At 41.2% G+C, this 24,794-nt stretch overlaps 1 protein-coding gene across 10 annotated transcripts in view; it reads left to right on the forward strand.

Annotated features, from left to right (window-relative positions):
• The window catches only part of NFYC (nuclear transcription factor Y subunit gamma), a 68,493-nt gene that overhangs the window by 22,119 nt on the left and 21,580 nt on the right, over nt 1–24,794 (forward strand). For 8 of the 10 annotated variants that reach the window (XM_059138331.1, XM_059138335.1, XM_059138337.1 and 5 more), the window contains 2 exons: nt 16,454–16,566; nt 24,231–24,302. In XM_059138331.1, the coding sequence (XP_058994314.1) occupies nt 16,462–16,566; nt 24,231–24,302 (177 nt within the window). In that variant the 5' untranslated portion in view covers nt 16,454–16,461. Of the gene's footprint in view, nt 1–9,352; nt 9,374–15,179; nt 15,576–16,453; nt 16,567–24,230; nt 24,303–24,794 lie in introns of those variants that run through there. The other 2 variants (XM_059138329.1, XM_059138336.1) reach the window with 2 other exon arrangements.

Consider the following 24,794-nt stretch of genomic DNA (forward strand, 5'->3'; position numbering starts at 1 on the left):
AGTAAGTTGGGGTCAGCTGTGACCACCAGGTTAAGAAATTTGAACTGTCTCTGTTGACATTGGTGAGCTAGTGAAAATTTTGGGTAATAGGTTGATGTGGCATTTTAAGACTTAGTAAGCATCATTATGTAGAGATCAGCAGAATTTGAGAAGATTCCAGAAACAGTGAACAGTGCAGTGAGTTCACATACTAGGTTCACAACCCTTACTGGATTGTTAATGAGGGTGAAAAGGAAGAGCCAGGAGCTTAGAACTGTACCTGGTTCCCAGCATTAAACACGTATTAGCTGTCAACAGCAGCAGCAGCAGTTTTGTTATTATATGGAGATGATGAGGCCCTGAACAGAGATAGTGACTGTATGAAGAAAGATCAGGAGATGGACACTGTTGGGCACTCTTACTACAGATTCTGGAAGTTGATTAGAATTGAACAGAGTCTAGGACGATTCCGAGGTTTTAAGCCTAGGTGACTGAAGGATGGAAAATGACAAGTTAGAAGGAGAAGATTTAGGGAAAGAAGATGATTTTGGACACATGGAGCTTATTTGAGTTCTGGGTGGCTTTTCAGTTGGAGATGTCCAGTTTGCAGGACTGGAGAAGTAGCAGAATTGGTAATGTATATTCGGAATTTAGGCTTCAGAGATTATAGCTGAACTTGGGAAATAAACGGAGGGCATCAAGGGAGAGAGAATGGACAGAAGGACCAGAAGGGTAAAATTTCGTGTCAAAGTTGGAAACAAAAAAAAGGTTGGGCCCTCAGGTTGAGACATATAGAAATGAACATGGTAGAGTCCTCTCGGTCAGTGTTCTTTTTTTTTTCTCTCTCTCTTTAGAGATTTTATTTATTTGACAGCACAAGCAGGGTGAATGGCAGGCAGAGGCAGAGGGAGAAGCAGGCTTTTCTTTGAGTGGGGAGCCCATTGTGGGTCTTGAACCCAGGACCCTGGGATCATGACCTGAGCTGAAGGCAGACGCTTAACTTGCTGAGCCACCCAGGTGCCCCTAGGTCAGTGTTCTGTAAACTTTTTTGCTTGTGTACCTCTATTTGAGTGTGCAGCTCCTATATAAAGTATTCTTTTTTTTTTTTTTTTTTAAGATTTTATTTATTTATTTGTCAGAGAGAGAGAAAGCACAAGCAGGCAGAGTGGCAGGCAGAGGCAGAGAGAGAAGCAAACTCCCCGCTGAGCAAGGAGCTGGATGTGGGACTCTATCCCAGGACCCCGGGATCATGACCTGAGCCGAAGGCAGCAGCTTAACCAAATGAGCCACCAGGCATCCCTAGAGTATTCTTTACTCTAAAATTACTCATTTTTTGAATGTTAGTTTAGTTAAAACTGCAGAATATCTTTAACTTCCCTAATTCAGGCCTACATAACAAAGTAAGGTATCACTGTTAGCCCACATTTTTCTCAGAATACTTAGAACACCATGTGTGATACATGATCTTGTGACAAGCTAAATGGAATGAGGGCGTTGGTATTAGCCCATAGGTTAAGCATTCAGAAAACTAATATTAACATTTTCAGTGTGTGCCTTGATAGGTAGAAGATTAGAAATACTGCCCTAACATCTGGTGGCCTTCATTTGTTCTGAAAATGTACAAATATTTCCTTGAAATGTTACCTAGTAGTTCCTTGAGACAAGTTGTATATATACTTTTTGTATATGTGTGTGTGTATTGTCTTAAGCTTTCTTATTTAAGTTTTAAGTATATACACACACACCTCCATCCAGTGCAAAAGCTAGGAGTTTTTTTCTGAGTTGCGTTGGGTTTAATCTTTACTGGTGTTAGCTTTATAAAGTCTCAAATGGCAGCCTCTGCATGAACCATAAATACATGTGTAGGAATTTGGCAGCATTTGCTTAGCAAGTAATATATAGCCACATGATCATGGTAACATGGATGAGCAGCATACAATATAAATAACTAGAAATAGAATAGCCTTGTCTGTAGGATTTAGCAGAACTTTTAATATAAGGTATGTCTATTTAGTTTCTAGACTAGGTATGTTGTAATTATCCTCAATCTAAAATAAAGGTAATGATGGGGCACCTGGATGGCTCAGTGGGTTAAAGCCTCTGCCTTCGGCTCAGCTCATGATCCCAGGGTCCTGGGATTGGGCCCTGTATCGGGCTCTCTGCTCAGCCAGGAGCCAGCTTCCTCCTCTCTCTCTCTTTGCCTGCCTCTCTGCCTACTTGTAATCTCTGTCTGTTAAATAAATAAATAAAATCTTAAAAAAAAAATAAAGGTAATGAGAAACTTTTCATTAGAGAAAGAGTGGTAAATTTCCAGTCACTCTGCCTGATTATTTATTTATATCCTGAATTCCATGATTATTCTCTCCTGCTAATTAACTGGCCAAATACCTATGAAGCTACCCTTGAAGGTAGTTAAGCAATGTAATAGTATGTAATGTTTATATAAAATGGTACTTTACAGTTAACGGAATGATTTTATATTTATTCTCTCACTTAGTATTTACCTAAGGTAAGACAGAAGATTATTATCCCCATTTTGTGGGTGAGGAAATCAGAGGCAGAGCCTAGTGACATAAGCCCCGTGTTCTTTGCACTGTGCCTGTTGCTCCTGCCTATGAAAAATGCAGGCTATACCTGTGTCTGTCTAATAGGAGTAATTCTTCCTTCTGCCTCCCCTTTGCCTGTGTGTGCTGCTCTTCCCCAAAAGGAAGACATACATTTTTTTTCTCCTAGAGTTCACACATAATCTTACATAAAGTGACTAAACAGGTTGATCATAAAAGGAGCAAATATATAGTCAGACTGAATTATATTTAAGTTTTTTGTCCAATACAGCCATCTTTCTTTTTAGAACAAAGCATAGTGGAATTTGGTACTAAATGAGGACCACCAGTGAGTGTGGTGGGAAGTGATCTTTTCCTGAATCCTAAATTCACTGAGGTCAGGTAAATAGGTGAAGAACTTTTCCCACATAGAGAGGCAGTTAGATTTGTGTTAGGTGTCCTGTGGTGTTCCTTAGTTGTGCAAATGCACACATTATGGTTCGTGGTGGGCACCTCCTAGATTTTGTGTTCCTATCTGGAACTGTAGAGATTGGTATTTTTAGATGAGTCATGATGCTCTTAAATAATCTTTTGCTTTATATTTCCTAGCTGTGATTTATAATACTTCCTTTACCTCTAGTGAGGTAGGTAGAACAATGGAATGCTGATATCTTGGAGCAATGATTGCATAATTAAAATAACATCGTCACCATGTTCACAGTGTGGCAATAGCTGTAGTTTTGAAACACTGCCTAGTATTGAGCCAGATGATTCCTCCTGTGAGCGTGCACCTTTGGAAACATCTCCAACAAGGGGGCTAGGCTAAGGCTATTCCTCTGAACCAAAAGGAAAAGATAAGAGTGACTTCCCATCACCAGGCCCCCAAAGAGTGAACTTGATCTATCAAACCTTGTCATCTTCACTCTTGGTTGGTGGCTAGATAACTCTGACTCCCAGTCTTTTGGTCAACTATAGCTTTAACAAGCTTGAAAACCTTAAACTTTCCACTCTGAAATGTATGAGAATCTGGCATCTTGGCCTTTTGGAGAGTACTTTTTCCAGGAGGATGATGAGGAAAACTAAAGGTAAAAGGCTTGATGAACTTAATGTTGCAGGCTTCGAAGAGCCATATGTTCTCAAGTTTTGGGTCCTCTGTTGAGTTACTAATTCTACATGCAGTGGAAAACTGCAGAACAGAGAATCAGGGCATGTGGAGTTTCATTCCAGCTCCCGCACATGCTTGTCCTATGACCTCAAAGCCCCTCAGTCCGTGTGGATGAAGTCTCTTTGACAGATGGGAGTATTAGTACCTGTGCTGTGTGTATAGTGAAAAACAAATGAGATGGTGGAAAGAGAGCTCTTGTACAAAGTGTAAAGGATTAGCATAACCATCTCAGTTGCTTTGCCCTCTTTGAAGTAGTCTTTACACTCTCAGCTCCTGACAGCTGTAGACATGGAGGTAGGAGGTGCAGTGCTCGTTTAGCTTGGAGGATTTGTTTCTTCTCATTTCCTTCCTTCCTTTCAACATCTAAGGCAACCATAAAAGACACTACACAGAGGGCAGAATTCAGTGTGTCTGTGAATCAGCAGAATCCATACAGCAAAGTCAATACAATCAAGCTCATATTGACATTCTTACAACACCTGCAGGTTTTTAATTGAGAATTCTTTGCCCCCCACCCGACAGTTTTTAGATGGATTAACTCACCAGTACAATCTCCTGTTTTCCAGTGGAGTCTATGATTTGGGTAATTATCAACATTTGTGGTGCATTTTCTGAAGAACAGGTTTCTCTGCTTCCCTACTCTTCTTTGACTCTTCTGTTGGATTACTGCACAAAGGTTATTGCACAGCTGGGTACAGGGACTGCAGAAGGGATTTCCCTGTATGACCATTTCAAAGAAAACCCAGAGTGAGGCCATAGATACTTGGGGTCTTAAAATAGTTCTTGAGGAGCTTGTGTTTGTTCCGTAGATTTGTGTTGAATTCCCACTATGAGCAAGGAATGTTTCCCTTGAGGATGTTCCAGAAACAAAGACCATTACATAAGAACTGGGGAGAACATAGGAGCAGGGAAATTTTAGGCTTAAGAAACAATGTGCCAAATAATAGTATGTCACGCAAGTCCGAAGAAAGTGAATATGTTTACTGTAGGAATAGATTTTATTGGGTGCTGAGAATGGTTTTTTGGGGAGAAGAAAAATTTCATGGCCACTAATTAGTGAATGTGTATATTTAGTTTGTTGTAGTTGTACTGTAAAAAGCAGGCTTCTTGACAGAACTATTCCCAAAAAACCTTAACAAGGTTGGTTTCGTTCCATGAAGTAGTCTCAGCAATGCCTGCTTTCAGAACATGTTCGCTGTGCTCCAGGATTTTGGATGGAGCCAGAGCTCAAAACAGAATCATCTTCTTGGGTGGTGGGGCCAGGTAGGGTGGATGCTACCTAGACTCCAGGTCTCTTCTGCCCCATAATGTAACAAACAAGATTTTCTTTTGAAGGACAAAGCAGCCACACACACTCCTAGCTTGCAGAAGTGTGACATGACCAAGGAGACATAGTTTAAGAATTTAAATGTTTTTGGATTAGTCTGGAAAACCTGCATAGTTATTGTCATTGACATTCTTGGGGATTAAAATTTGGAGCATTCCTAGTCATTTCCTTTTTAATTCTTTGCTTATTTGGAAGAGTACACTCATTCTAAATTTAGCAGTGTAAAGGGCTTTGCAGTTTATATCATGTTTTTAAGAGAGATGGGAAAAGGTTTCTCTGTATTTGTATATGTTTCTGTGTATTTGCATCTGAAGCTGGAATCCTGGAAATTGTGTTAACAACAAAGTAAGTCTAAATTAGAGGAAGAAATAAGTTGGGTTACTGTCTACACTACCTCAGGGAGATCAGTCTTTGGGCTAGGTGCTCTGCTTGAGACCATTCAGATCAGGAGTAGGTGTCAGCCTACTCTTAGCAGTGAAGATGATACACCAGCTGGCACTTGTATGATGCTTGGTATTTTTGAGGCTTTCTAGCATGTGTCTTCCCATTTGTGTGCTGCAGCTGCCCTGTGAGGTGTTCCTACAGATGAACAGAGGCCCCAAGAAGTTAAGTGACTTGCCCAGGATCATAAACATAACGAGTTAGCAGCCAGAGAGCCAGAACCTCCAGGTCTAGGTCATTTTCTTTATATATTTCCCTGTACTTTACTGCCCCCCACTGTTCACATTTGAATATTCGTAGGTGCTACTGACTGACCTGGAGACCTGCAAAGCCGAAGGATAAAATAGGAAAGAAAAAAGCGGCAGGGAAAAAAAAAAAAAGCAGCAGAACTTGGAAAGAGACAACAGAAATGAGAAAAGGATGTTTATGTGATAGTAGATAGGAGTGCCAATAGCATTTTCTGTTATTGGCACAGAGATGATGGGACCAAGTGGATAAAACTGATCTTTTGGGTTATGGATTTGAGTCATTGGTCCCAGCAGGACTGCTTGTCTCTCTGAACAATTTGAATACACACAAACCTTAAAATAGTGCAAAAAGGAAGGCGGAACAAGCTATAACAACGCAAAGAACAGAGGCTTTGTGTTTCCAACTCTACCATTTGCTGTATTGTGTCCTTAAGCAAATAACTAATCCTTTGCTTTCTTATTTGTAAAATTGGGACACTATTGTTATCTTTATGATTTGGCTGAGTGAAGATCATTTGAGGGTAGCATACCTGACAAGTAGTTTGTGAACTCTGCAGCTCTTAAGTTGGCATCGCAACATTCTTCAGAATCACATTTCTCACCTCTCCTGGGCACACAAAAATACCGGATCCTGCCAGAAGCAGGAAGAGGTGGTTTTCAGGATTTCTAAATCTGAGAAGGGATCTGATAGGCAAAATGCCTCTTTGTTTTAGGATACAATTTAATTCAGGCTCCTGGCACTATTTCTGTCTCCAGCTCCTGTCAGAATTCTCTTTCAGGCTCAGAGCCTGAAAAATCAGTAACTCACCATTCTTCCTGAAAGAATTTATTTACTCTGATTAGGTTGGAGAGTCAGATTAACAAATATTCCTTTGGGGCAGAGAGGGCCGGCCCAGGTTGCTCCTGGTGGATACCAGGCCAGGGAGCTCTGTGCTCCTTGGGGAGGCTGACCAGGTGAGGGAGCTGTGTAACAGCTGTGCGGTAGGGCAAGCTTCTCAGCCCCCACCACTGAGCTACCCCGTCAGTCAGTGAGGGACAACACTACTTCTGTCATGGAAGGATTCGGTGAAAGAAAACACTTAACAGTTAGAATTGGCTTCTAAATGTTACCTGATCCTTTTTTTGTAAAGGCCCAGGTAATATTTTTAGCTTGCAAGTCATACATTTCATGTTGTAACTCTTCAACTCTACTGGTGTAGCGTGAGAGTAGCTTTCAGCAGTGTCAGTGAATGAGGGTGAAGTCTTCCAACAGAACTTAATTTAGGAGAACAGGCTGCAGGCCCAATTCCGGCCCATCGGCTCTCCTTCCCAGACCCTTGCTTTAGAATCCTCCACTGAAATATTTTATTTTTTTCCTCTGTCATACAAAATAGTGTTGTTGTTGTTGTTTTTTTAAGATTTTATTTATTTATTTGATAGCACAAATAGGCAGAGAGGCAGGCAGAGAGAGAGGAGGAAGCAGGCTCCCTGCTGAGCAGAGGGCCTGATGTGGGGCTCAATCCCAGGACCCTGGGATCATGACCTGAGCCGAAGGCAGAGGATTTAACCCACTGAGCCACCCAGGCGCACACAAAATAGTGTTTTATTGCTTTCACATGCAGGGATGGTTTAAGTTGAACATTAATGAACAAATGATGAATAAAGTTATGTGAAGTAAGATGTTTACATATCATTTTCCACAGAAACAGAACTTAAAGTGTTACGTTCATACCTTCCTATCAGTTTCATTATGCTTATACCAGTTGCTGTGCCTTCAGTTTTTTTCTAGTTATAACTGTACTGTGCTCTGGCCCTTGTTTAAAAGATTATGTTGTAGTAGATAGCAGACAGAAACATGTTTTTGTTTTTGAAGGAAAAGTGTTTCTGCTGCCAATTTAAAAATGTGTCCTTGTGAACAGATCTTTAGGGAGAATAATGTGCAGCTAGTTCCAGCCCTTAGTCTTGGGAAACATGGTTCTTCCAGTAGCGAGTATGAAAAACAGCTTCATACTTAGCTTCTTGGAGCTAGAAACAGACATGCTCAAACATTGAATTTGTCAGTGATCAGGGTTGGGGAAAGGGGTCTCCAGTCAGGCTACATTATTCATTCTTATAGTGGTAGGTACTGTGTAATAACCTGCTAGTAAGTTTGACTAGCTGGTATCCATTTATATAAGGGTTTAGAACTTAAGTAGTAAGGTTTCTAATACTAAGCTTGTTGCTTTCTTGCGCGATTTAGTAGAAACCTTAGATGAGCTTAAAGACTGTTGACCCCTCTTTTCTCCCTAATCACCCTGCCTTCTTTTGTATTCATCCGTTTATTGCATCCTCAAGTGGTCAGATGAAAGTCTTCCATATCAGATCACCTCTTTGGCATATATGTTGAGTATACGTTGCTCCTGGAGTGGCTTAGTGGAATGACTGGCCCAAGGCTACCAGTTAGTAGTAGGCAGTTAGTAGGCAGCAGGCCAGTTCACAAACACAGGTCTTTCAGTGTCCAGAGTAGTGCTATTTTTCTCCTGAAATTGCTGATTCAAGATTGGTTTTATTGTAGAGAATGTAGGCCTCCTTAAGACTTGAAATGCTCTTTAGCATGATTGATAATGGTGTATGTCCTTAGGTCCATCTGTACAAACATTAGAACTAAATTGTCTGTTGGTGGAATTGTTTTCTTTCAGAAGTCTTAGCTCTTAAATTTTATTTACACTTTTCTTTGTAGTGTGGAAGAATATCTAAAATAGCAAGTGCAAATAAACTTAAATCCTGTCCCCTTCTTATCCATCTAGTTACTCGTGTTAATATTCTTTCTCTGTATCTCTTACTTTCCATTTGAAATATAACATCTCAACAGTTTGGGCTAATTCAAATAAACCTGGAACTAACTTCAATAAATACTTGAACAGTACTGGAACATAATAAAATGGATGTGAAAGTGCTGCCAGTTGGGAAAACTAAAAAGCATGTCATCTAATGACAGAGGAGGACATGATCAAAATGCACGTCACAAAGGGAGTTGAAGATCAGTACTTTGAGCATAGGGAGATTCACAGGAATGATTGGGGTTGTCTGTGGCCTAAAGGCTGCAAGTTGGATTCTGCGGGGGTTGGCTATTAAAGGGAAACATGGTACCAGTGTTTAGCTGTTTCAGTCGAAACTGGGCTAGGATATATTTGCTTGCATTTGACAACGAGAGTGTTGTTTTTAAGTGAAACCTGACTGCCTGGAGTGGGTCATCTCTAGTACTTAATAGGAAGCAGTGTTGGTCAAGGATTGGGTTTCATTTCAGGGGAGCTTTCTTTGATCTTTTTTCCTTGAACAGTTCTTATGTTAGGGTTTCAGGTATTCTCTCTCAACAATCATGTATTTGGTTTTAGTTATTTCAAAGACTGTATATTGGGTTTAGGCATATTATAAAGGACTTTCATAGGAGAATGAGGTATATGCCAAGAAAAGAGAGCTAAAGCCTAAAGGTACAGAGTTTTAGAAACGGGAATATTGCAGTAAAACCTTATTTTTTTTTTTTTGTATTTTAGGAGGTTGATCACTTTGATAGATCCTCTTTCATTCTGATTGTATCACTGAAGGAGGGTTTGGTGAGCCATGGTACCTGGTCAAGAGCAAGAGCTTGAAGATTTCCAAGATCTTAAAAAGAGGAGTACTCTGCTTCTGAGATGTTTTGAAAACTGTTTAGGTCTTTTTCTTTCTTCATCAGTGATAAAGAGTAGCTGGATATTAGAGTGACAGCTAGATTTTTCCATTCTTGAATGATCGAATTAAATCATATTATCTCCTCAATGATTTTCTCCTCATCTTCCTGCTAATGAATGGCCAAACAGAGGTGTTTGCCCTCCTTCTACTTATCTATAGTTATTAATTTTTCAAACTTTACTAATCTGTCCTGGTCATCTTTCTGAGAATATGCTATCTTTCAAAAGTTTTATACTCAGGAGTGGTATGCACCCATGTTTCCAGGCTTCCAGTATGCCTTGCAACTTGAGGGCATGTGCATGCGTGTGTGTGTGTGTGTTTGTGGCCTTCCTGTCCTGTCCTTTTATCTTAAATACACTTCAGTAGGTCAGTTTCAGGTGGATTTCTGTTTGTTGTCCTTATTTTATTTCTTAAAAATTTATTTGACAGGGGACGCCTGGGTGGCTCAGTTGGTTAAGCAGCTGCCTTCGGCTCAGGTCATGATCCCAGCGTCCCAGGATCGAGTCCCACATCGGGCTCCTTGCTCAGCAGGGAACCTGCTTCTCCCTCTGACTCTACCTGCCACTCTGTCTGCCTATGCTCGCTCTCGCTCTCTCTCTCTGACAGAAAAATAAATAAAATCTTAAAAAAAAATATTTTTTATTTGACAGACAGAGATCATAAGTAGGCAGAGAGGCAGGCAGAGAAAGAGGGGGAAGCAGGTTCTTCACCGAACAGAGAGCCCAATGCGGGGTTTGATCCCAGGACCCTGAGATCATGACCTGAGCCGAGGGCAGAGCTTAACCCACTGAACCCTCCAGGTGCCCCTGTCCTTATTTTAAAGGCCCAGAGAGAACCTCATTTATTCTGAGCTTCCCAGAATAGCTTGTATAACCACTTCCTTTGGTTGTTCAGGCAATCCCATTAAGTCTGTGCCAGCCTTTCCAAGAGACCTCTTTTTCTCAGAAGGGCCATACCCAGCAACTCTCTTGCCCATTCATTCAGGAGTGATCAGTCAGACTGTGTGCTAGATGCTGTGAGAAATCCAGAGATGAATCATATTCAGATCCTGTTCACAAGGAGCTTATAAATCAGAAGGAGAAATATGATTAGCCATGCACATAAATAATGATCAAACAAGATAATGTGGTGAGAGCAGAACAGATCAGGGGCTCTGAAGTTCATAGGAAGGAGCGATCATGTTTGGATGGGGATGTTTAGAGAAGACTTTTAGATGGATGGCAGTTGAGTTGAGCATTGGAGAAACAGCCTTTTTGTGATGGACTTTGATTATTTCCTTCTGGTTTTGGAAAGCAGACTGTTTTTAAAAGCAGATTAATAAATATTGGGAGTTGAGATTATTTCTGGCAATAATCATTCAATACTTCATCTGATCCTTACATCTTTATTAAAGAGTTAAACAGACATCTTATTGAAGTATTATGAAATAATTAATGAACATGAATGATAAATCTAATATTAATAATGAAATGTGGGAAATTCTATGCTGCGTGTTTCTTTTTTTTTTTTCTTTTTTCAAAGATTTGCTTATTTAGAGAGAGAGCACGAGTGGGGACGGAGGGGAGAGGGAGAGGGAGGGAGAATCTCAAGCAAACTCTGCTGAGCACGGAGGCTGACACAGAGCTTTGTCTCACAACCCTGAGATCACGGCCTGAGCTGAAACCAGGTGTCAGATGCTTAACCATCTGTGCCACTCAGGTGCCCCCTAAGTCACCTGTTTTTGTCGTTGTCATTGTGTTTGTTTAAAGTAGGCTCCTTGCCCAGTGCGGGGCTTGAGCTTAGAATCTTGAGATCAAGACCTGAGTTCAGATCAAGAGTAGAATGCTTAACTGACTAAACCATCCAGGTGCTCCTCTGCTGTATGTTTCCTGAGTGATCTAAAGCGATGCGCTTGATCTTAAGGCAGTTTTGTTGTCAACTGTATATGAATAGCTTTGTCCTGTGGTAGAGATAGTGATTTAACATGGAGCGAAGAGGATCCTGGAGGATCCTCTGACTGGTTCATTTGGTTGAGCATCTGACTTTGGCTCAGGTCATGATCTTAGGGTCCTGGGATCGAGTGCCAGCGTTGAGCCCTGGGCTTGTCCTGGAGTCTGCTTTTCCCTCTCCCTCAGCCCCTCCCCCTACTCATGCTTATGAACGTGCACTCTCCCCCCACCCCCGCCAAAAAAAGGGATCCAGAAATATTAGTCTTTCTTTCTTTTAAATACATACCTTCTCGTTACCCTAGAAAATGGATCTGGCACATTTTCCATAGACTGTAGATGTTATGAATAGGCTGTTTCTGTAGCAAAATCAACTTAGTTATAATTAATGTATTTAATTACTAAAGTAAGAAGTGATAAGATTAACTAAGGTTGGTTTATATTTTTTTGCTTGTTGGGTGGTTTAGTGAGCAAAATTTGTTTGCTGATTAGGTTTTGTTATTTAAATCCTGTGCCCCAGAAAATACTGAGAACACCAATTGGTTTTTATAAAATCTTTTGTTTGAGATTTGGTCTAATTTTTTTTTAAAGATTTTATTTATTTATTTGATAGAGATCACAAGTAGGCAGAGAAGCAGGCAGAGAGAGAGGAAGGGAAGCAGGCTCCCCGCTGAGCAGAGAGCCTCATGCAGGGCTCCATCCCCGGACCCTGGGATCACAACCTGAGCTGAAGGCAGAGGCTTTATTTAACCCACTGAGCCACCCAGGCCCCCTAGATTTGGTCTAATTTTTAAAAGCTCCATGTAATGACTGAATCTACTTTGAGGAAAAAAAAAATTTTTAAGATTTATTTATTTTAGAGAGAGAGAGCTGGGTGAGGGGCAGAGGGAGAAGGAGAGAATCCACAAGCAGACTCCCCATTAAGTGCAGAGCCCAAAGTGGGGCTCAATCCCACAATCATGAGTTCATGACATGAGCCATCTAGGTGCCCCAAGGAAAACCTTTTTAACCCACTGAGCCACCCAGGCGCCCCCCTCAGGAAAACCTTTTTAATAAAAGTAGTCAACCTTTTCTAGGAATTTATAGTAACAATTTACATTCTTTCAAGAGGTATTGAAAGAATTACCCTACTAATCATCTCTATGCAAAGATGCTAGAAATCATGTTCCTTGTGAGAAGATCCTCTGTTTCTTATGAGGATACCTGTGTTTTGGAAGTCAGGAATTTATAAAAAAAGGTTTCTGTACGGAAAAATCACAAGGGCTGTAACTCTAAATCCAGAGCTCAAATGGAACTTAGCAAATATAACAATATAAAGAACAGTCAGAGCTGTCCAAAGATGGAAAAGAGCACCTTACCAGTAAGCCAGTTTCCCAGAACCAGGGAGGGAGATGCTCATATTGAAGCTGAGTGACCACCTGGGATGGGATTGTGGGGGTTGGCAGAGGTTGGAATAGAGCTGTGAGAAGGTTTTTAGAGGGGTGAGCCTCCATGGCTCTTGATGTCTTTTTTTAAGTCCTAAACTTTAATGATGTAATAAAATACAAAGGACATTATTATTAACTTGTATATTTTGCTATTATCCGTTTGTGATTTTCTAATGCAGATAGGCCTCTGAAGTTAGAAATTTAAACATTTAATACATTTAAAAATTTAATACATTTCTCAGTTCCAGAAAGAAAGACTTGCTAACTTCTCTTTTGTACCTAACCCTCATTCCCAACAGTGTGTAGCTCTGCACCAGCCAGACTGATTCATGATCTAATGACTGCACAGACGTTTGGGAACTGATCACACCAGCACAGCCTTAGTTGGGATACCTCAAACTTTAAAAGCAGACTGTCCACGGATAAAATTTAAAGGAGCTTCTTGAATTGTGTGCCTTCGTAATGTTTGTGGGAACAGATTAGAGGACAACCAAAGCTTGCTACCAGCTTTCTAAATCTCATTCAGACTGAGCCTGTCCATCATTAGCAAGCGTGCAAAGATCCTACACTGGCCATGGCGCGGTGTGCATCTTCCTCCCTTGACTATAGCAGCTCGGGTGGCAAATTTTGCTAAGATTAGGCCTGTCCATGGATCCATACAATAAAAGGTTAAATTCTTTTTTTAAGTTTTTGATACTTATTTTTATTTCTAGAAAAAGTGTTTTGTTTGCTCCATTTTAAAAGGTTAGAGTCTAGGGGAGCCCAGGTGGCTCAGTCAGTTAAGTATCTGCCTTCAACTTAGATCATGTATGATCCCTGGGGCCCAAGATTGAGCCCTGCATGGGCTTTCTGCTCAGTGGAAAGTCTACTTTTCCCTCTGCCCCTCACCCAGCTTATGTTCTTTCTCTCAAATAAATAGATAAAATATATTTTTTTAAATTTTTATTTATTTATCAGAGAGAGAGAGAGGGGAAGAGAGAGAGCACAGGCAGACAGAATGGCAGGCAGAGGCAGAGGGAGAAGCAGGCTCCCTGCTGAGCAAAGAGCCCGATGTGGGACTCGATTCCAGGACGCCGGGATCATGACCTGAGCCAAAGGCAGCTGCTTAACCAACTGAGCCACCAAGGCGTCCCATAGATAAAATATTTTTTTTTTTTTTTTTTTAAAGATTTTATTTATTTATTTATTTATTTATTTGACAGAGAGAGAGAGAGAGATCACAAGTAGGCAGAGAGGCAGGCAGAGAGAGAGAGAGAGAGGAGGAAGCAGGCTCCCGGCTGAGCAGAGAGCCCGATGCGGGACTCGATCCCAGGATCCTGAGATCACGACCTGAGCCGAAGGCAGCGGCTTAACCCACTGAGCCACCCAGGTGCCCGATAAAATATTTTTAAAAAATAAAAATAGAAGGTCAGAGCCTCTCTTTGTTGTCATCAGTACCTCGTAAGTATCTGTTAAAAATAAACTTCTTTAGATTACTTTGATTTTAGGGGCGCCTGGGTGGCTCAGTGGGTTAAAGCTTAGGTCATGATCCCAGGGTCCTGGGATCGAGCCCCACATCAGGCTCTCTGCTCTGCAGGGAGCCTGCTTCCTCCTCTCTCTCTCTCTGCCTGCCTCTCTGCCTACTTGTGATCTCTGTCTGTCAAATAAATAAATAGATTACTTTGATTTTAGATTTCAAAGATTACTTTGTTCTCAGTGTATCTAAGAGAGTAGCGTATAGGCCCTGTGCATATGGTGATGAATGAAAATGTCATGAGAGCTGAGTTGAGAGGACCATACTTGGTTATTGAGGACTGAAGATTTTATTTAGTCATTTCAACTGTGCTTCAACACTCTTCACTTTAATTCCCTCCAGAAACTCCAAGATCATATTGCTTCCTAGTACTTAAGAGTTTCTGTTGATGTATAGAGCTGCTTGTTGGCCTCCAGCACCAGAAATTGGCTCCAAATCTTTTCCCATTACATCATCACCCACTAATGTCATTACACCAGGGTGAAATCTGCTTTGAAGATTGTACTCTTGTTTTCCTTCCATCTCTTTCCTCTCCTCATTTCCTTTAGAAGGAAAAAGAAAGAAAAAAAAAATTAGAGCCCTCTTGGACAGTCCCAGGCAAACATTTAAGAGGGAATCAAGCATTTTCCGTCTAAACCTAGATTTATCAGTCTTCATTCCACTCTGCTGACGGAGAGCGATCTGCCCAGCATGGGGTCTGGAAAGGAACAGGTTTAGTCATGTGACACCTGACTTTGGTGCTTTTCTCTCAGCCCTTCAGAATTGGTTCTTAATGATTTACATAGCTCTCTGCCAGCATCTTGTCACTGGCATGTTAAACCTTTTAATTTTTATTTATTTGTTTAGTTACCTTATTTATTTATTTATTTTTAGTACTTTATGTATTTATTCGACAGAATCACAAGTAGGCAGAGAGGCAAGCAGAGAGGGGGAAGCAGGCTCCCTGCTGAGTGGGGCTTCATCCCCGGACTCTGGGATCATGACCTGAGCTTGAGGCAGAGACTTTAACCCACTGAGCCACCCAGGCACCCCTGTTACCTTTTTAAATAATTTCCCAGAATGGAAATTCTTAAGACCTCACTAAGTTTCTTATTCTTTGTGTTTAATTAAACTGTTTTCTTCCATTTAAGTATTTGTCAGATAAGCATTTCAGCCACCTGGAGTTTTTACTTTCCCCCGTAAATCTTATAAAACTACAATATTATCTTCAGTTAAAACTGGTACAGGGTTCCTTATTCATCTTTCTCAGTATTTTTCAGCCACCTTTAAAGCTTTCCGTTGATGGTATGCTTTGGCTTTGTTCCTGATAGAAAAGTTCAGGTAAGGAAAGAATTGGGAAGTAGTTTCAGTTCAGAGACTTGGTGCTACCCACTCAATTATTGGCCAAAGCTTCAGTGCTTCTGTGCCCTCTGAGGCAGATTAGCTTGAGGTGGAAGAAATAATAATCCACAGTAGCCTCAAAGAAATGGGACCACAAAAGAATAAAAGAATAAAATGGGCTCCTTTAAGACTTGGGTTTACATTTCTGTACAGTATTAGTCATTGCAATGGACCCTTAAGTTACGGCATGGAGTGTGGGAAACCAAGGTGAACTAGAAAAAAAACATTGGAGGGAATGGCATTGAAAATTGTGGACCAGATAGAGCACCAACCAATTGCCCTTTTTGTCTCCTCCTAAGACAAGACATTAAAAGGTCTTGATTCACATTAAGATTTCAGTTTAGGGGCGCCTGGGTGGCTCAGTCAGTTAAGGCCTCTGCCTTCGGCTCAGGTCATGATTCCAGGGTCCTGGGATCAAGCCTCACATCAGCCCCTGCTGAGCAGAGAGCCTGCTTCCTCCTCTCTCTCTGCCTGCCTCTCTGCCTACTTGAGATCTCTGCCTGTCAAATAAATAAATAAAATCTTTAAAAACAAAAAAAGATTTCAGTTTAAATTTCTACTAATTTTAGGTTTTCTAGTTAGAGCTCCTTGATAGTCTCTGGGTAGTATAAGTTGGATAGAAGGAGAAACTTTTTCCATATGTTTTTGCTAACACTTAAGTCTGTGTTAAAAAACCTCTTCAGCAGGATTATATACCTTCTCAGATTGAAAAATTAAATGAATTAGTGAAAACAGCCATAAGGATGGATATAAATAACCTGGACAGAAAGTCTGTCTTTATTACTTCTAATTTATCTCATGTGTGTGTTTGTTTGCAGTTGTCAAAATGTCCACAGAAGGAGGATTTGGTGGTACTAGCAGCAGTGATGCCCAGCAAAGCCTACAGTCCTTCTGGCCTCGTGTCATGGAAGAAATCCGGAATTTAACAGTGGTAAGAAAGAATGAGAAACTTGCAGAGTGTAAAGAGCTGTGAAATGCATAACCCAGTACTTAGAGTAAAACATTTTTAACCTCAAGCACATAAGCACAGTTCATTCCTGACCTCTGGGTGGGAACAAGAAAATATAATTTACCTTAGATGAGGTGACTACAAGGATTTTTTTTTGTATCTTACTGACTTTCCTTAGGCATGTGGGTGGATAGTGGATGCTTTGACTCAGAGGTAGTAGCTTAATGTGAGGCATATCTTTTAGAGATGCAGAAAAGCAGAGCTCTCACCTTCCTTCACCAGCTATAGCTCATTTTTCAGTCCTAATTCAGTGGCTCTGCCAAATTTCTAGAATCTGGTAAACACTGTTGGACAGTTTATTCAACAACAAATCTATTGGAAGCAGGCACTCTTTCTGGGTGTTAAACGATACACGTAGATGACGGTTTCTCAACAGCAGCTTTATTGGCATTTTAGGCTGGATAATTCTTTGTTGTGAGGGTCTGTCCTGTGCACTGTAGGATGTTTAGCAGCATCTCTGGCTCATTAGATCTAGTAGCAATCCTCCTCCAGTTGTGACAACCATAAATACCTCCGAACATTGCAGATGTCTCCTGAGGGCTAAAATCATTTCATTGAGAGCCACTGACTTAGAAGAATCAACTATTACCCTGGCCCTTGCAGAGCTTGCAGTCTAGTAATTACAATCAGAGTCATTTATTCAGTGAATATTTATTAAATACTTACTGAGTCAGGCACAGTGATGAGTCTGAAGCAGTAAAAAGTCAAAGTGCTCTGGGATTACAGAGGACATAGTACTTAATTCTCCCTGGTTGAGTTAGGGAGGCTTTAAGTAAAGGGACATTTTTCTAGATACTGAAATAGAGAAGCATTCACCAGTTGGAAGGGTAGGCAAGTATATCTTGGGCAGAGAGTATGACATTCATTAAAGGCCTGGAGGCCCAGAGGGAAGGGTCTTAACATTTTGAGGACCAGCAGGAAGTTCAGAGTAGCTGGGGGTTACTCTATGGGTAGAACAGTGAGGGTAGGAGTAGAGTGGTACGGCAGTGGTAGCAGGAGGTAATGCATTAAAATTAGAATATTTTCAAAGTGTAATGTTATTTCCTTAATGAAGAATGTTTCATTTGGTGCCATTTTAGCAAATACCAAAGGATCTGTCTGTTTTAGATGTGTCATTCCTGCCCTGAAGGCATTAGGCATCCTGGTAGAGCAGACACTGAACTCCTTAACGTAGCACTAACGTTGCACTTTCTTAAAGCTAGTGGCCTTTAAACCTCAAACATAGGAGGTCAGTTTGTTTACTCAACAAATACTTACTGTCCACCTGCTGTGGCTGTGCTGGATACTGTGGATCCGGTAGCAAACTGTACGGACAAGATCATTACACTCGAAGAACATGCATTCCTGTGGGGGAGATAAACTAGAAACAGGTAATGAGTAAATAAAATAAAACAACTTCTCATTATGGTAAATGCCCCCAGTGACTGTAGGGATTAAAAAAAAAAAAAAGATTCATATTTTGATGTACTTGTGCGTCATGTTTGTTTTTATGGGGTATTTTCAGCAACAGAACTTGGCTTGGCGTTTCTCACAGTGGCTTGTGTTCACAATGAATTTCCACTGAGAAGTCATTGTTTCTGTAGTGTGAAGGTGGTGGTTCTCTATACTGCCTCAGACGTAAGAGAGAGGAGCAAAAGAAATCATTAAGTAAAAAGTAGGGTATTTTGTTCATATTTTGAGTGGATGATCTCACAGTTAAGCTGCTGAGGTTTTAGTGTAGGAGTTGGACTGGCGTAAAGCTAGCGCCCTCCTGGGCTGTGATGGGGTTAGGCCGGTGCTGCAGGTCTACACTCCAGCTTGAGTGTAGAAGCAAAATCCAGGATCAGGCAAGTGCCCAGATAAAGTCGTGGGGTTCCAGCTCAGCATTTAACTTTTCTGTATTTTAAGTTTTGATAGGTAAAAAACATATAACAAATGCACCATCTTAACAATTTTAATTAAAATGCACAGTTCAGTAGTATCAGGTATATTCACATTCTTGTAAAACCAATCCTAGGACTTTTTCATCTTGCAGAACTGAAACACTATACCTCTGAAACAGCAAGTACCCTTTCTCTGTCTCCCCAGCCCCTGGTAACTACTTTCTGTTTCTGAATTTGGCCGCTCTGAGTACCTCACATAAGTGGAATCACACGATATTTGTCTTTTGTGACGGGCTTAGTTTCACTTAGCATAATGTCTTCAGAGTTCATCCATGTTGTAGCATGTGGCAGGATTTCTCTCCCTTCTGAAGCTGGCTAGTATTCCCTGTCTGTTTGTGTACCACATTTGGTTTAGCCATTCATCTGTCAGTGGGCATTTGGGTCGCTTTCCCCTCTTGACTGTAGTGAATGATGCTGTTAAGCATGTGGGTATTCAGATATCTCTTTGACACTCTGGGCTCTGATTTTTATTCGACTTGGTTTAATGTTCAGGTTTGATCACCAAAAAACCGGACTGTGGTGTTAACCAACTTTGATTATTTAGATAGCTAGCTAGTCTGCCAGACGTTCCAAGTGGGTTGTTTTGAGGGATTCAGTTTTAGTTCACATTTTATGAATCAAGAGAAAGGCCCGCAGGGAGGACAGTTGTCTTTAATGATTCTTCTGTTGATGACCATGGTTTTCTCCCTTTGACGAAGATTCCTAGACCACTACCCTGGGGTCTCTTACATCAGATGCTTAGAACAAAGGTTGGCATGTAATAGGTGCACGATAAATATTTGAATGAACCAGACTCCTCCATCTCAGCTTTAGTGTAAAACAACATCAATAGCAAATTCGAGTGAGAATGCTGTCTAGGAAAGCTGGGGCGCTCTTTCCCTTTGTAACACTCTTGCTTTTCCCTCTGCCTGTGGCTTATAAAGGCCTCTGTTTCTCTGACTGCCCCTCGGCCTGTGTAACGTGGCCAGATATTTGCGCGTTTAGCCTGTGCCTTTCCAGAACTCAGCAACACTTAAACCAGACTTTCTCAGATAAATCAGAGCCTCTTAGGTTGACATCTCAAAATGTCTAACAGATTTTTTAAAAATTCGTATGTTCAGACTGTCCAAACATAAATAAAACTTCTGAGAATATCCATAAGGTGTTGTGGTCTCCCTAAGACTGGGACAAAGATTGTCCAAGAAACAAACTGAAGTTTGCTAGATGATCTTTCTCTTGATGTGTTGGGAACTCTGGCCTCAATCATTTTGCAGTCGGTTTGCAAAAGCAATTTGTCTTTCATCTCCGCCTGGCCATTACGTTCTTCTCACTCTTAAAAGGTGTTGTAATTATCCGTAAATCCAGGTCACGTTCAGCTGGGATTGAAGTTGGTTAAAAATCATACCAAAATGATTGTATACTAGGATGATTGTGTAAAATACTGTATTCCTGCTCAGCAGAGCTCTGGGAACAATAATTAACAGACTTCTTGGCATTGAGTTTAACTCCTCCGAAGACCTCTTTGAAAGCAGGGAAGAAAAAGCTAACTTTGTATTTTTGGGGCAGGTGGGGAGGTGACAGTGCTGAGTCTTGAAAAATATCTCATCCACCCCATATTCCCTCCATCCCTTTCAGCCCTCGCTTAGCTGTAATTTGATGCATAGGCCACTTTCTTTTAATTGCCAGGTACATCTTTTCATTCTTTGGTGCCTTCAGATTGGACAAGGACATTTTTAACATTGCAGTCAAGCCAGATAACTATTTAAACAAGATCTTGGAGGTGGAAGTTGGTGGACTTTGAGAAAAGAGGTCTTGTGCTGTTTGAGCCCTTCCTGTAGAGCCATGCTGCTTAAAGTTTATTGTCTGCGCGAATCACACGGGAATCTTGTTAGAGTACAGATTCTGCTTTAGTACGTTTGGAGTGGAACCTGAAATTCTGGATTTCTTTTCAGCTTCCAGGTGATGGCATTGGTGGTCTAAGGAAGGACCTCACTTTGAGTAGCAAGGCTTTAACAATCCTCACTGTAGGTCATAGTCATCAGGAGAGTTTGCAAAACACATGATGCCTGGACTCCACTTTCTAGAATTTCTGTTTCAGTTACTCTGGGGTAGAGCCCAGTCCTCTTGCCTTTTAAAAGCTCCCCAGGTGTTTCTAACAGACAGCCAAGGTTGAGAATCACTGCTTTGGAGAGGATCAGAATCTCGACTTCGCTGGAGTGCCTGACTGGGTAGGCCTGGAAAAGATTTCTCATCATTATTTGAAACTCCGGATATTCTTTAGAGCAGCCTGAGACCCATTGACTTTTCCTTGGCTCCAGATTCTCATTGAGTGAATTCAGACTTCTTGAAACTCGGCAGTTTCAGATGGCCGCATTTTTAATGTAGTTCTTTGGTTGCAGTCAGGAGCATGAGAATTTTCTGAGAGAAAATCTGTTTTTCTACCTTCTGATACCACTCCCAAGGGCAGGGGAAAAAAGTATGTGTCGGTTGTTCTTCCACTTGGATCAGCATCAGAAGTTAAATGGTATTCACATCATTTGCATGATTGCCAATGACAAGGGTCACTGAATTGAAAGGCAGTTAAGTGGACCTCAACCTATGGCTGGTGAGAGCATGCCCTCTCTAGTAAGCTTGCTGTAAACCCTTACACATGACTGGAAAGCTCGGATGAGATTATAGAAGCCTGGGCTGTTGTCAGCGGTAATGAACCACACATACATATCTGAAGATCCACTTTTCTCACACTGCCCCTTGAGATCTCAGGATTTGGGGATCATGAGAAAGTTTCCTGAAAGAAAAGGTTTTTGAGGGGGAGACTTAGAGCAAGGTTTTTTGTTGTTGTTTTTTTGTTTGTTTGTTTTGTTTTGTTTCTTTTTTGTCTTTTGTTTTTGGTAAATTTCTGTCTCATTTTATACCTCTGTGAGGTGGGACCTTTTATTGTTTCTTTTGATTGAAAAACAGTCTCATAGAAATTCTAAAAGTAATATTTTTCTCTTTCTCAGGTTGGGGAAGGAGGTCTTCTTATCACCTTTGGGTTTTGGTTAAAAACTTGAGAGCTGGGGCGCCTGGGTGGCTCAGTCGGTTAAGTGTCTGCTTTTAGCTCATGTCATGAACCCAGAGACCCTGGGATCGAGCCCCAGATTAGGCTCCCTGCTCATCGGGAAGTCTGCTGCTTCTTCTGACCTGCTCCCCTCTTGTGTTCTCCCTCAAATAAATAAAAAAAAATCCCAAAACTCTTAAAATATATTGTTTAAAAAGTTCTATGTATGAATGAAATCGTGATAGTATTTGTCATTCTGTGACTGACTTATTAAAAAAAAAAAGAAGAAAGGAAGTGGGCGCCTGGGTGGCTCGGTGGGTTGGGCCGCTGCCTTCGGCTCAGGTCATGATCTCAGGGTCCTGGGATCGAGTCCCGCATCGGGCTCTCTGCTCAGCAGGGAGCCTACTCCCTCCTCTCTCTCTCTCTCTCTGCCTGCCTCTCTGCCTGCTTGTGATCTCTGTCTGTCAAATGAATGAATAAAATCTTTAAAAAAAAAAAAAAAAGAAAGAAAGAAAGGAAGAAATCTTAGAGCAGTTGTGTGGAAATACATAAATAAGCAAGCTGGGTGAGCATTGCACGTGCAAGCGAGTTATTAGGCCTTGTGGCCATAATCTTGTGCTGTGCGTATCTCCTGGGAGATCTTCCAGAGGAATTATCCCCAGCATTCTCTTGGCATTTCTGTTGAGCATCATCGTTTTGTGAGATCTGCCACACAAGAAGGAAGACCAGTGATTGTTTTCGGTGGTTAAATGTTTTTTTAAATCCCTTTAGGATCTGGCCCCAAGCCAGCATTCTCTTTCCCGCTGCTTCTGTCTGTACTAAGATCATACATCTGAAACTTAAATGACCATGTTTTTTGTGTTGCTGTCCTTCTGCTTTTGTCTGAATGACATTCTCCTACTTTTCCAACAAGCAAATTCTGTAACATCCCTTAGACACAGTTCAGATGTCAGCCCTTCTGCGGAGCATTTGCCAGTCCTCTCGTTCATTCCAGCCCCTCCCCTGCCTCCACCCCCAGCGGGTTATTTCCTTTCTTGTCCCTGTGGGATTTTATACCCCGACCCTACTATAGCATAGAGGGTTATAATATTTTTCTATGGCAGTCTCTAACAATTAAACTATAATTTGTTCAAAGGTAAGAGTAGATTTGCATCTTTTATGCAGTAGTGGGTCCCATACACTCACTCTTAGTTGAGTTGCATGAATGAGAAATGAGAACAGTAAATATATCCTGCTGTCTTTTTAGGGTGAGATTTTAGTAATTTGAACTTGTAAAGCTCCTCCAGTCCAGGGTTAGTTCTAGTAGAGGCTTTATGGAAAATGTTTTACCTAAGCTGGGAAGGGAAAAGATAAAAAATTGGTGTTGGAAGTTTATAGAGGTGAGTGGTCCCAAGCTACTTGTTGGGTTTATGAGGAGAAATCCAGTGTTTCAGTGTACATTCTATCATAATAAAGCTCTTCCTTCTGTAGTTATAAAAATGGATTCTGGGGAGGCTGGTGACCTTTTCCCAAAAGGCCCCATTGCCTTCTTTGGCATATAGTTGAGGGTTTCTGTTGTTGGTCTTGGAAAAGAAAGTTCACTTATGCATGTTCAGTATACCAAATCTCAGCCAATAGCTGCTCCTTCCATAAAGTGATGGTGCAAATTCTCCGGTGAGCACCTTGGGCTTGGTGAGTCACATTTCAGACCACTTACAGAATCTGGCACTTGACACCTGACCCAATAGAGGTTTCGCTGATTTTAGCCAATCTCTGCCTTTGCATCTTTCTCTTCACTGCAGCTTTGAAACCTAGAATTGATTTTTATTTCTAGAATTGCATCCATCACTGGGCATGTGTTTGAGTACCAGTAGTATCAGAATAAAAAAGGGCTTAAATCACAAATAATTGAAGTAGTGCTGGTCAAAAAGCCCTTTCCTAAAATCCTATCCACATTAAAGTTATGTGGTTTCCTCCCAGCCCAGTCTTGTTGGTTAAAGGAAAAAGTGCTAGGGCTGTTCTAAAAGGCAGCTAATCAATTCACCCTTTTTTCCCCCATACTCTTCCACTCCTGCCCCCACCCCCAAGAAAACTTTGGAGACAAGGCCTTTGCTGCTGGGGTGGGAAAGGCCCTCCTCCCTGATTTCTGGTGTTAGTTTAGTGTAAAGGTCAAAAGTAGCCAGTGCTGGCCAGTACTGGCTGAAGACAGCTGTGGGTCACTGTGGTCTGGTGCTGCACCTTGCCCTTGTAGTCCCAGAATAGAAGAAAGACCTGGCAACTTAAAGGAATGCCCCTGAGGCAAAAATCTCATTTTAACCTGCATATTGCAGACCTGGTAAGCTTTGTGGGGGAGGTACAGAGGAAACACTCATAGTGCATCTCTATATTGTGCCAGCAAAGAATCTGATATTGTTTGGGTCTGCTTTTCATGAGGGTGCTGGTAGATGGCATCATAAATTTATTCTGAAACCCTTTAATTGCTTGAAGCTTTGCATGGGCTAAGAAGAATTTTGCTCCGGGAGTTGGATTCTCTTTTTTTAATCTGTACCTCCTCTCCTACTGTTTTTCCAAAAAGGAGGAACTAGGCCAGTCACAGTGTTTCATGGTGCCTGTCGTGCCCTGCTGGTTGTCCCCACCATTTATGTGCCTTTTGTTACTCATTTCAGAAAGATTTCCGAGTACAGGAACTCCCACTGGCTCGTATTAAGAAGATTATGAAACTGGATGAAGATGTGAAGGTGAATTCATATTCGTTTTTATTATTCATATTGAAGCTATGATGGTGGGTAGATTGTCGCTCCTTTTTGTAGTGCTCAAAGTTTAATTAAACAGAATGAAAATATCGTTATTGTCTCTTGCTTGTTTTATTTGGTTCCTGTCTAAAATTGTTAAGTGAGCCAAATTTGAACAGTTTTAATTATTATATAGTGATTCTCTGGAAATTAGGGATATCCTGTTTTCCAGATGTTGATAATATGCTGAGAGTTTGCTTTTTGAGTCACCCATCTTTTCACTGTGCAGGGTGAACACAAATCGTCAAATCAGCAGGACAGTGCATCTTCTCAATTAGCATCTTACTGCTGTCTCTACTTGTCAGTGTGAGCTCTAAGAAATGTTTAGGAATGATACTGCTCCCGTTCTAACTTTTCTGTCTGTGAGTTGTTTTATGTGACTTAACGCCTGTGAAAAGGTTTCCTTGCAAGTGGCTATTTTTATATACCTAAGAGCCC

The sequence above is a fragment of the Mustela lutreola genome, chromosome 10, assembly GCF_030435805.1.
Source record: "Mustela lutreola isolate mMusLut2 chromosome 10, mMusLut2.pri, whole genome shotgun sequence".
Classification (NCBI taxonomy): Eukaryota; Metazoa; Chordata; class Mammalia; order Carnivora; family Mustelidae; genus Mustela; species Mustela lutreola.